The sequence below is a fragment of the Montipora capricornis genome, chromosome 12 (assembly GCF_036669925.1).
Source record: "Montipora capricornis isolate CH-2021 chromosome 12, ASM3666992v2, whole genome shotgun sequence".
Lineage (NCBI taxonomy): Eukaryota > Metazoa > Cnidaria > Anthozoa > Scleractinia > Acroporidae > Montipora > Montipora capricornis.
Genome location: NC_090894.1, coordinates 35,839,938 through 35,852,437, shown reverse-complemented (window position 1 = coordinate 35,852,437; position 12,500 = coordinate 35,839,938). Strand labels below are relative to the sequence as shown.

At 38.4% G+C, this 12,500-nt stretch overlaps 1 protein-coding gene across 2 annotated transcripts; it reads right to left on the bottom strand.

Moving 5' to 3' along the window:
- Positions 1–703: 703 nt before the first annotated feature.
- Positions 704–6,852, bottom strand: LOC138027830 (kelch-like protein 28). 2 transcript variants are annotated; one of them, XM_068875450.1, is made up of 5 exons: positions 5,784–6,852; positions 4,687–4,854; positions 2,323–2,622; positions 1,490–1,708; positions 704–896 (listed from the first exon to the last, which is right to left on the bottom strand). In XM_068875450.1, exons 1-5 carry the CDS (start codon positions 6,754–6,756, stop codon positions 889–891), a joined length of 1,668 nt encoding a protein of 555 aa, XP_068731551.1. In that variant the 5' UTR covers positions 6,757–6,852; the 3' UTR covers positions 704–888. The 2 variants fall into 2 exon arrangements, with proteins under 2 accessions (XP_068731551.1, XP_068731550.1); XM_068875449.1 differs by having other exon boundaries at positions 704–1,708.
- Positions 6,853–12,500: the final 5,648 nt, after the last annotated feature.

Below are 12,500 nucleotides of genomic sequence, written 5' to 3'. Positions count from 1 at the left end.
AGGCAAATAGAGGATATTACATGGAGATACGAATATTGCGTGGAGATACGAAACTTCTCTTCAAGTGATGAAAAATTTTTTTCAACACGAAAAGAAATTTCGTCTCAAAGCGGCCATGTAATATTCTATTTATTATATAAACACCATTGGAATACTAAATCACTTCACGAAAGACATTGAAAGGTGCAATTTCCATATGTAACCATTGCAAAAGCGATCTTTTCATGTGTGAAAATAACATGTTATCTTCACGTGAGATATAATTTTTTCGCGCGAAAGCTCACTTGGTATTTCATTGGTGTTTATAGATAATAATTACCGGTATATGATCTTACAGGGGTTATCAGTCACATGCCCCTCAACAACTTTTTGCCATTTTTTAAAACTAAGTTTTGGTAGACGTCAATCATATGTTTCCACGACAATAGTTCTGTTCACTTGATGGCAGTCAAATTCGTAATGGCAACATTTGATTGATATCCACCCAAAAATGAAAATAAGTCACTGAAGGGTGCATGTGACTGGTAACCATTGTAAAGGCAAACTTGCATCTGTCATGGGCATAAGTGAAAACTTGTAGACATGTTTACAGTGTATATCTTGCATGAAAATATGAAACACCCACAAACTATGTTTCATTGATGATACCATGTGCAGACATATTGGCAGTGTGGTGCAACAGAAATTTCCACACCTGACCGTGTAAAGGCTGAGAAAGGGTATGTTTATTCAAACAAATGGAGGAATTCAAACCGATGTTACTAACCAGGTACACAGGTTTGATAAAATGTTACCGGTACTACAATACTGTTGTGTTTGGTCCACCGAAGCAATGTTTCAAACACAACTCTTCCTGTTACAACATTCAAGTCATCATCTCGGAACAGTTCAATCAACTGAGGAGGAGGTAAAAGAAAGAACTCTTCATGTTTGATGACACTTGCAGAAACAGTTTTTAAAAAGCATTTTAACAAAGATGATAGAGAGAAGACAGTAAAGATTACATGGGAGTACTACAAGCTCATGTATGCAAAAAAAGAAAAGAAAAGAAGGAACAGTCATTCTATAATTATGTAAAAAATCTTCAAACGTATAAAGGAAGCCAGGCCCTTGAATTTTGAATTTACTTCCTGATTTTAATGATTTCAACCGTTTTCTCAAGTCTAAAATAACTTTTCAAAACATTTAAGAAGAAAGAAAAATTTTGCAACCATAAAAATACATGTATATCCATTTTTAGGGTGCAATTACTATATTCCAATCAAAAATAAATTATTGAGGTCTGGGAAACTTAAGCAGGCCCTTAAATACCTTCGGGCACACTGTACCTCAAGAGCATGTTGAAACACTGGATCTTCTTTCCTTGAGGTGATTTCAGAGCTCGACCACTACAATTTTTGTCACTTTTCTGAGAAATCCCATTAGTAAAAATTTGAAGCAGTTAACTATAATGTTGCTATACCAAAACTACACCTGCTGGAACACATACTCTTGACATTGTGCCATGTCTTTGTATGGGGATCATAACATTGTACAAGGCTCAGATACCCTGATCCATCATGTCCCCCAACAGCATACAGAAGTCCATTCAGCACTGCAACACTGAGACCTGTTCGAGGGTGACTCATGGGTGCGACCATAGTCCACTCACTAGAAACTGGGTCAAATCGCTCAACACTTCGTAAATGAGAAACACCATTGTGACCACCTAATAAGAACAGGATAATTAGTTGTATACAAAAGTAGCAAATTATAAAATGAATGACCTCTGCAAGGTGTTGTGTCAAATGAATTAAGATTACCGGTAAGTTTTTGGTCTCTCTGGATTCTCTCTCTATGTAATTGCAATAGCAAGGCACAAATGGCAGAGATCCTGGGTTTAATTTGTGACAATTTCTCCTCTTGATGTCACTTTTTATGCAGCTATTCAAAGGAACTCTTAGTACAAAAAAACACTATTAAGCTTTAAAAAAAATGAGAGCACTGAGCGATCCTCACACTAAGCTAGACAATTTAAGAAAATTTTAATGTGAAGCCACACATATGGTTGGGAGCAGGTCAATTTGTTGGGCTCCTTTGTTCGACGAACAAAATGAAATGAATGTATATATTTTGAAGTGCAGGTTATGGGCGAACGAGAGAACTGAGTGATCCTTGCACTAAAGTGGATAATTATGGCAATTGTCGAATCCAGTCGCAGGTGTCTAAGTATACATGTATATTATTATTGTTTAAATTGTCCAGCTAAGTGTAAAGATCACTCAGTTCTCTCAATTGTCTATGACCTGCACTTCAAAATATACATTCACTATTACAGCTTACCGACCACATACAGACAGCCATTCAAAACCCCACCACCAAAGTTAATTCTGAATGTACTCATTGCAGGCATCATTTCCCAGGAATTTGTTGAAGGATCATAACGCTCAACAGTTCTCAAATAAGATGGTCCATAGCCTCCCAAAGCATAAAGATATCCATCACACACGGCTGTTGCAAAGCAACTTCGACTGTAATGCATTGGTGCCACGTGATTCCATTGATTGGTCTGACTGTTGTAACGTTCCACAGTGTTCAGGTAAGAGTTACCATCATAACCTCCCAGAGAATATAAGAATCCCTCTAATAAAAAAACAATGTACATGGGTCAATAGATGGCAACATTAATACTATGGGGTACATGTAAGTATTTACCATTAAGCTCAAACCAAGTATTGACAATAATAATTATACTTTAAAAACAATGTACATGGGTCAATAACAACGACAACAAGCACCTTCATGTATTTGTACCGATATAATAACATGGCATCTGACAGGATGCGGCAATGCGGATCTGCATAATTCCCTAAAATCCACATCCTCCGCATAATTATGACATTTTCCACATAAAACAGAAAAATTGCCTGATATTAGTGATGCAGCCGCTTATCATCCTCACAAACATAAAAGTCATAGAATGACTATTTTGATTTACCCTTCTTTTTCTGAAGATTGAAGGAAACACACCATTTTGTTTGCAAGATGAAAGTTCGTAAGCAGTTTCCACGCATTTTTCGGCAATGAGCCTGGACAAAAGTTAAACCGCTTTCATAACATACCCTAGCCTTGAAATTCTTAAAAAAAGATACAACAACATATGAAAAGTTAGCCGCAAGTTATAGTCGCAAATTAAATTGCATCATTTGTAAAAATAGGGACAATAATTGCGATAAAGTTGTACAAAACAAAATAGGAGCCTGCAATATGTATGTGTAAAAGACTATTGAAAATGTTGAATGATGGTGGTTACAATTTTGCTCCACATCTCCAACTTGAAACAAAATTCATGTCGAGACAAAAAAATTATTGCTTCATTTATTTTAGCAAAAGTTTTGGCAAAATGCCAACTGTCAAGCCTTTCTTTTATTTTAACAGTTAAGGCTGGTCAAAAATTGGTGACTCCTCGAGATATCTTTATAATCAAAAGGGAAAAAATTCAGTCAGAAATGTGACTGTATGGGTCGCAATTTCGAGTCCTGATTTACTAAAGGCATGTAAATACTTTTCGCATCCTATCAGAAGCCCAGTAATAATAATAATTAATTTTTAGAAAATGAGAGCAAAAGATTATAGATTTAGTACAAGCTGCCTGGAATAACCATAAGGGCTAAAAAGACCAGGTAGCCTATGTTTCCTAAAATATTACATAATTGATAAAAGATAGTCTTAAAGGTTGGTACACGAAATAATATTATAGCTATGAATAATTATCTGTGAGTAATTAAAATGCAGACAAATAAAACAGACAGGCAGTTGAAACACACAACAAACACACATAGTTACATTGACTAAGCTTTTAATATTATGACATTCAACACATGTTCAACAGCAGAAGAATCACTCAAAAAAGCTACAGAGGTTTGCCATGATTCTGTAAATAGATTAGGGTGCAGGGATGGCACAGTGGTGAGAGCACTCGCCTTCCACCAATGTGGCTCGCGTTTGATTCCCAGACTGGGCGTCATATTTGGGTTGAGTTTGTTGGTTCTCTGTGCTGCATTGAGAGGTTTTCTCCTGGTATTCTGGTTTCTCTTCTTCACAAAAACCAACATTTGACTTGATTTGCTTTCACTGTTAATGTCAGTTTACAGTGTCCCCAATTATTGCTCCAGCGCTAGAACGACTAGACACTATTTTAAAATAAAGTTCCTTTCCTTTCCTTTCCTTAGTAAAACTGCATTGACCATGAATATAATGTGAAGCTTAAACTGGGCTGTTACAGAACCTTCCTAAAACAATATTAAGTGAAGTTATGATTCATTTCATATATAATTTCATTTTGTTAAAACAATATTATTATTGTAAGTTTTAGCCCTTGTGGTTGGCCCTCTACTGATGAGCTGAGTGAGGAGATTGAAAACCATGGGTTTTCTGACTAAAGTAAAATGGTTTTCAGTTTTTCAAGCAAATCAATCACAATTATTTTGTGCTGATGCAGAGCCTCCAACAAAAAAAATCAAATCATATTGATGACAAAAACATAATACACAGACTGTGTACATCTGGCTAGAACCAGTTGTAAATACTATCCAACATAAAGCTGAGTATTCTAATTTCACAAGAACTAGCAAAATAATAATAAATTATTATCTAAAAAGTTAGCATATTTTGGCTCTTAACACAACCATAGAGACTGATTCTTACCTAATGGCTGTACTGTGTGGTTGCTGCGACACTGATTCATAGGCGTAACTCTGTCCCATTGACCAGTCTCAGGGTCAAAGCATTCACTCCCATTATCACAATACCTGAAAGGTGCACCACTGTGCACTCCAACACCACAAACTAGACCCCCAACTGCATAAAGTTTACCTACATGTACAAGAAAACACATTTATCATTTGAACTAAATGCACATCTCAAACAAAAGAAATGTTCCATGCCATTAAAACTATTCTGAAATATTCAGTCAGAAAGAATTTTTTTTCCCAAAGTGATTGCACAGGTAAAGTGTATGGTAGTTTAATGTCCCCTAAACCGGCCTAAGCCGGCCACACTTAGTAGTTTACTCCGTCTAACACCAGATGATTTTACTCGTCAATGGGGAACCCCCAGGAGTTATGGGTTAATAGCTAATAAAATAATAATAATTATAACAATAAAATAACATTAATAATTCTAATTTCTTTAGAGGAAGAAAAAACATAGTAGCATTAGGCCATTTAAGAAATGTGTGGACAGCTCAAAAGGTAATAACACCTCTGGTCAGTAATTGGTCAGTTACTCAGAAGGCTGTTACTATTTTGAATCACACCAAAAGTCTCTCAGTTAATGTGGCAATTAAGGTCCATTCATATACTATACCCTCTTTAAAACTTTCCTTTCTAAAACAGCCACTTATAGATTTTACTCTGTCGAAGGCCAGACAATTTCACTAGTCAATGGGGGAACCCCTTAGGGGCAAAATGATTAACTGTGGTGGTCTTTCTCTTGGAAAAACAACCTTGAGCTGTTATTATAAGTAGGTTTTGTTTACTGAACCAGCACACAGTTATCACCAAAGCCATTTTTATGGATGAGGTTGCATCAGCCCTGAATTAGAAGAATCAACTTCTTTTTGGAGAGCTATTTTTCAATAGTATTTAAGCACAAAAACTCAGGACAATACAGTGTTTAATGCATGCATGTAGCCATGTATCAGAGCTTTCAGTTCCCACACATACAATGCTCATTCAAGGGCATCCTTTATTTGAAAGGCCCTTTTTCAAGTCAATTCTTGCCTATTTATAAATATCATTTACCATCTAAGACCGCGGCTCCAAATTCGAATCTCCTAAGGTTCATGCTTGATACCTCAATCCACTTGTCTCTTTCTGGTTCATAGTATTCCACACTGCTTAGAGTTGCAAACAGGCCATTTTTGCCTCCAAGAGCAAAAATACTTTTGGGAGCACGTCGAGGGCACACTGCTTTCTCACACTTTCCTTTCATAAGTCTGTATTTAAGTGCTTCGCAAACTAAACTTTGACTGGTCTTATCGGCGCGAATAAGTTCATTTGTTTCATAGTTAAGTGAGAGAAAGCGCACAGTAAGCAACTGAAGGCGTACGTAAATAAGCAGTTTTCCAAGTAGCGAAATTCGCTCCGAGAGCTTATGCTTGGTCCACGAAAGCAATGCTTCAAACACAACTCTTTCTGATACAACATTCAAGTCATCATCTCGGAGCAGCTGAATCAACCGAGGAGGAGGTAAAAGAAAGAACTCTTCATGTTTGATCACCTCCTGAAAGTGATCTTGAATATATCTGCACGATTTCTTCAGCAAGGAGTGACAACAATAGGCTTCCGCGAATTTGTTTATCCCCAAACAATTGCTCGGATGGAGTTGTTGAATTAGAAAATGACAGCAGATTTCCTTGACTCTGCTTAACTGAAGCATGTTGGCAGCTGGAAGTAAGAATTGGACGTTTTCTTGGGTTACGTGAGCTTTTCCTGTGTATGCGAACTCGACCAGGACGTGAAGGGCGTTTTCGTCAACCTCTTTCAAATGTATAACCTGCTTTTGGCTCTCCAGAAGTTTTCCAGTAAACATGGCATTGAAGTATGGGCTGCAAGCTGACAGTACAACCCGATGAGCTGAGACCCTGTTGTCTCCAGCGCACAGTTCAACATCGCAGAGTTCGCGCCTCTGTCGAAGTTGATTTAACCCTTTGAGCAACTGGTCCGAATGGACGATTTCTACGGTTCCTGGGTTTGAGTCTGTTTCGTTAACCATCCTACGTCTCACTCTCCCAAATACTTCCAAATGAAACGGACGACCGTTCAATGCCAACCAAAACAGCCAAGAAAGCCCGTTGAGCCCGATACAAGTTCAACTCCTTTCAGCGGTTGCCTTTACACAGCATGCTCAACACCTTTCAATGAAAACAATCAGAGATGACAGACTGCAGGATTTTGCAACAAAATTGATACTTTTGCAGGTATATCATTAATTTAAATGAGTAATCGCATGATTTTTCTCGTGCGATTTGGAAAAAATTGAGCGGTTTTCAATTGAGTGTCGTAACAATTGGCCAAAGTACTTAAGCCGCTGTTACACGTTGAAACTTTTAGCTGAAACTTATGTGCAACGGTCCTGCAAAAAAAGTTTCAGCAGGCGTTGCACCGTGTTACATAAAAGGTCGAAAATCGTTCGGAAACGTTGAAACTGGTCAAAATGTTGTTTACATGGCTTTAGCCGGTTTCTGATTGGCTTACGCAGCGTCGTGGCAAGAGCGAAGGAGACGGTCAGACCAGTTTCACAAAGCGGTGTTACACGGTGAAACTCTCGTTTTTGTCGCCACTGCGATCGTTGCGACCGTTGCAGAAGTAGAAAGCGGTTCTACTTTTCGTGAAACTTGTCTCGCAACGGAAGTTCAAAAAGTTCACGAAACCGACCATGTTGCATCCATGTTGCACGGTGCAACGCCCGCTGAAACATGTTTCGCAATGCTGTTGCACGACCGTTGCACACCATTCTCGTTCCCAGAGCTGCGATCCTCTTGGCCAGCGCCTCGGATCGAGAGCTCTGGCGAGCTCTGGCAAGCTGTGGCAGGTTCCAATCCGTTCTCGCCACTGATTGGTCAGATGGGAACACAATAAAAATGATAACCGGAAGAAATCGGAAGAGAATGGCCGAATGTACGGTGGCCCACAAGGGCAAAACACAACTCAATATTGAGCTGGATACACAACAATCTTTCGTGATACAAAACAATTTTTCACGATACACAACAATCTTTCACGATACAGAACACTTTTTCACAGTACACAACAATCTTTCGCGACACAAAACAATTTTTCTCGGTACACAACAATCTTTCGCGATACAAACCAATTTTTTACGGAACAAAACAATCTTTTGTGATACAAAACGCCAAACAGCGTTTCACGATGCAAAATTAAATTTCACGATGCAAAACAAAAATTTGGAAGACTGGCAACAAACACGGGCAACTTCATATCACGTGATCATACAACAACGTGCTGGTAAGTACTTCGCGTAAGATTACGTACATTGTCCCGACTTAACGAGTGTTACTATGTGTAAGACCACACATATGTAAGATGTGTAAGAGTTCGTATGTTGTCTGTCGTTGCTATGTTTAACTATACTTTTCCAGTAAATCTACTGGAATCTCGTAACATCTGTAGTCCCGTAACTTTTGTAATCCTGTAATTTCGGTAACCCCGTAACTTCTGTAACCCTCCAATGGTTTATCATTCGGCCGTTAAATACAGGTGCATTTGTACACCTTCACCAAAAAAAGGTGGTCTTTTCCGACACTTCACAGCTAAGTGGCAGCCTTTTTCGTGTCATTAGTGGTGTCTTAAGGGAGAAGATAAACGTGCATGAACCTTGAATATCCCCTATGTTAATCCATTAAATTGCAACAGACAGAGAACTTTGGAAAAATGCTCAGTCGGTAGAGCGGCGGTCATCTAACTGGTAGGTAGTGGGTTCAATCCCACCCTGGTCACATGGTTTATATGGGTAGAAAATTGCACTTCTCATTACCCTCCAATAGTTAATTCTGTTGAAACATAAGTGCGACACGGCCAACCTTTGCAAAAACGTAACCCTTCTTAGGTAATCTTTAGTATAAAAAAATAAACTGTTTTCTCAAAATCATAACGGCTAGCAGAACCAGGAGGGTAGCTAAGATCTAGAACGCGTTAAGGTGGGGGAGCTGATTGAAATTTTTTTCAGAGGCTGAAAGAAGGAATAAAAAAGAAGACTATTTCTGGATTACTGACAGACCGTTCAGTGACCCCTACTCAAGAGCATCCCAGGTTGGTAGGGGACTGTTTGATGTCCATATCGTAATTCTAAATTTAAAACTACCTTTAATATGCACTATTTTGTATTTCTCAAAAAGTTACTAATCTTTGCAAAAAATAAAAAACAAGTACTTCCTCTCAAATAGTTCTAAAATTACTCAAGACACCTCGAGACATCGATTTCGTACGATGAACAGAGGGTTTTTGCGTTTTTCGAAACACGAACGAGATGTTTCCATTACACCATTCCATTAAACGGCGGAAAAAAGGCTTTCAGGTTAACCCTAGTTAAAACTAGTAGATAAACAAGCAAAGATGTTTCGGCAAACATGAACATCACTAAGACACCACAAACAGAATGTTACAGGAGCTAATGGATTACAGAAGTTACGAGATTACAGAAGTTACGGGGTTACAAAAATTATGGGATCACAGAAGTTACGGGGTTACGGAAGTTACATGATAACAGAAATTACGGGTTTACAAAAGTTACAATTGCAGATGTTTACGGGGTTACAGAAATTAAACGATTACAGAAGTTACGGGACTACAGTGGATTTACTGGGACAATATAGTTAAACATAGCAACGACAACATACGTAGTTTTACATATCTTACAGATATGTGGTCTTACACATAGTAACACTCGTTAAGTCGGGACAATGTACGTAATCTTACGCGAAGTACTTACCAGCACGTTGTTGTATGATCACGTGATATGAAGTTGCCCGTGTTTGTTACCAGTCTTCCAAATTTTTGTTTTGCATCGTGAAATTTAATTTTGCATCGTGAAACGCTGTTTGGCGTTTTGTATCACAAAAGATTGTTTTGTTCTGTGAAAAATTGTTTTGTATCGCGAAAGATTGTTGTGTACCGAGAAAAATTGTTTTGTGTCGCGAAAGATTGTTGTGTACTGTGAAAAAGTGTTCTGTATCGTGAAAGATTGTTGTGTATCGTGAAAAATTGTTTTGTATCACGAAAGATTGTTGTGTATCCAGCTCAATATTGAGTTGTGTTTTGCCCTTGTGGGCCACCGTAGTACGAATAGCCTGAAATGTCAGTCGTCTCCCGCCCTCAGCCTTCCCCGGGCGAGGGAAGGCTGAGGGCGGGAGACGACTGACATTTCAGGCTAATGGCCGAAGGGATTCCATTTTCTGTTTGCCGTACTTGCAAGAGATATATTATTAGTAACAACCATCCTTTGGATTTATTTGGTGAAAAGACAATTAGGGAAGGAATCGTACGGGATTGAGAAGAGTTTTCTGGTTTGAAAATTTCTGTCGACGATGGTTTATTACCATCGCGAATATGTAGATCTTGCTACGTTACGGTCACGACATTTCAGGAGTTTATAAAGACGGTAGTTCATTCGAAAGATCAGCAAGAGTCGGTTATCCGATCTAAAAGAAGGAAGTCTGTGCAGCAGAGCCCGTCCTTCACCAGGTGTGGGACGTGAGAAAAAAAGGAACAAGGTCAGCTGGTTATATGTTACGCAGGATTTTTGATTAAGCTCGATCGATTCATGTGTTTACAGTGTAATTGTTGTTCATGTGTTTAACAACGCAAAGCCTTGACTCCTTTTGAGTATGTCCGTGGTGAGGAAGAAAAGATTAAGCCAACAACTAACCCGGTTATCGCGTACTTTTTTGTTACATTCTCTTATTGCAATAATGAAATTTGTAAGTATATTTTCTTTGTGTAACATTACATTAAAGTTGGAACTTGATTCCTTCCATGTCCAGTTTGCATTAGTTATAAGATAATCATACAACTAAGGTTGATACAAAAGGCTTCAGTTGAGAGCAACCCCTGATGAAAAGGGACTACAGCCCCTGATGAAAAATGGGGATAAAGGGAGGAGGGGGGCTATCCAAAAAATGGATACATTCCTGTCAAGTTCAATCTCAAGTGATCTTGACAACCTGCATCTTCTGGATAGTTTCTTATCCAGAGGAGAGCTTGAAGGATCCTCCTGCTGGTACACAGCTACTGAAAAACAACTTTTGGATTCTCATTTTTAGAGGATTATTATGGCCACAGTAAATTGGGTACCTGTTGGTTAACTTTCACATCGCTGTTTTGGGCTAGTATATAATTTATTAAACTGCATGGTAAATTGTAGGGTCAGAAGAGCTTAGCCAATAACCTATTCTTCGACAGGCGTCAACACTTGGGCTCACGCATGAGGGACCCCGTTACATGCTAAATTGTCTCCATGTTACATTGATTGCATACAGTGTCACGGTTAACAGGAAAATTTGGTTTTATCAAATATTTTGATAAAGGTGGAATTACCACCATGAATGATTTGGAAAGCTGACGTTTCGAGTGTTAGCCCTTCGTCAGAGCGAATGTTTAGTCAGCTAAAAAGAGATCAACATAATTCAGACTTTCCCTGTTTGGACCATAAAAAAGAAGCCCCACATGCATTTTGGACTACTTTTGCCAGATGCACCCAACAGGCAAAGGCTTGGTTGAATCTGCTTCAATGGCCATTGCTTAATAGAAAACTGCCTTCCGGAGGTGCTTTTCTTGAGATAAAGCAACCGATCAAAAAGTTATATTTTGTTGTGTTATTTAAGCAATAGAGGACGTTGTCCATGTTTACATAGCCTCATCTAAATGCCAAGCGCAGTTGGGAGAATTCTCAACAGTTATGCAAACCCGAGACACAGTGGAGGGTTTGCATAACATACACACCCATATTTCCAACCAGCCAATCAAAACGTGTGTCTGACAACACATAACCAATCAAAATTTGTGTGATGTCACAGCTGTGTTTACATACTCTCATCTAAACACAGCTATTGACCAATATTAATGGGAGTGCGTGTACTATCCTAATTATTTTACAATTTAGAATGTGCAATGATATTCACACGCAAAATACAGTGTGCCTGTTATTGGCAATAATAATAAAATTATGATAACTCTAAGAACAACAAAGTTAGTCATTTATCTTATTACTTTCAATAATTTGCTCAAACCAACAAACTGAAGATGAAGACCATGAATAATAATTTATTTGTGATCAATCATTGTTAACATTCACATTAAAAATATTAATGGTATTTTGTATCATAATTTTCTTACCCTGCGAGCAGAGTCTCTTTCGATCTTCCTAGATAAGTCGGGAAGAGGAAAATAGACTCTGCCAGCCGGCTCGACATTTCGTGTTGAGCATGCGTTTAAAATTCAAACTTATTCGGGAGTCAGTCACGCGTGACTAGTTACCCCAAAACCACAAAACAAAACAAACAGTAGCGGATATTTTCGAACAACTCTGGCAAACACACGACAACCAAGGAATCATTTCCTCAAGATAGTTCAAGTTTTTAAATTGCCATTTCAATTTTTACTGAAAAAATTAATAGGTTTCTCAATTCTGCAGATTCTGGTAAACTAGCTTCTGTAACCTACATACGGAGGAAATACTCATGGGAATTTAGACAGTTAAAAAGTGTCACGCTGTTGTAAATTTAAAAAATATTGATGACGCGTGGCGATTGATCATGCGCACAAATTAAAAAAACAGGTTTGGCAAGTTGAAACTGGACTGACTCATCCATTTCTTTGGATGAGCGGCAAATCAAAGAAAGTCGAGCCGGCTGGCAGAGTCTTCTTTCCTCTTCCCGACTTATCTAGGAAGATCGAAAGAGACTCTGCTCGCAGGGTAATCATTTCTTAACTGAATAAAAC

What these genes read in the sequence shown, in the direction of transcription:
- LOC138027830 (XM_068875449.1), bottom strand. Translation starts at nt 6,756, where the DNA reads ATGGTTAACGAAACAGACTCAAACCCAGGAACCGTAGAAATCGTCCAT. An exon ending in TGGAGCCGCGGTCTTAGATG is followed by an intron (nt 4,855 to 5,783) that starts GTAAATGATATT and finishes TTGTACATGTAG; the next exon opens with GTAAACTTTATGCAGTTGGG. An exon ending in CCACACAGTACAGCCATTAG is followed by an intron (nt 2,623 to 4,686) that starts GTAAGAATCAGT and finishes TTTTTTTATTAG; the next exon opens with AGGGATTCTTATATTCTCTG.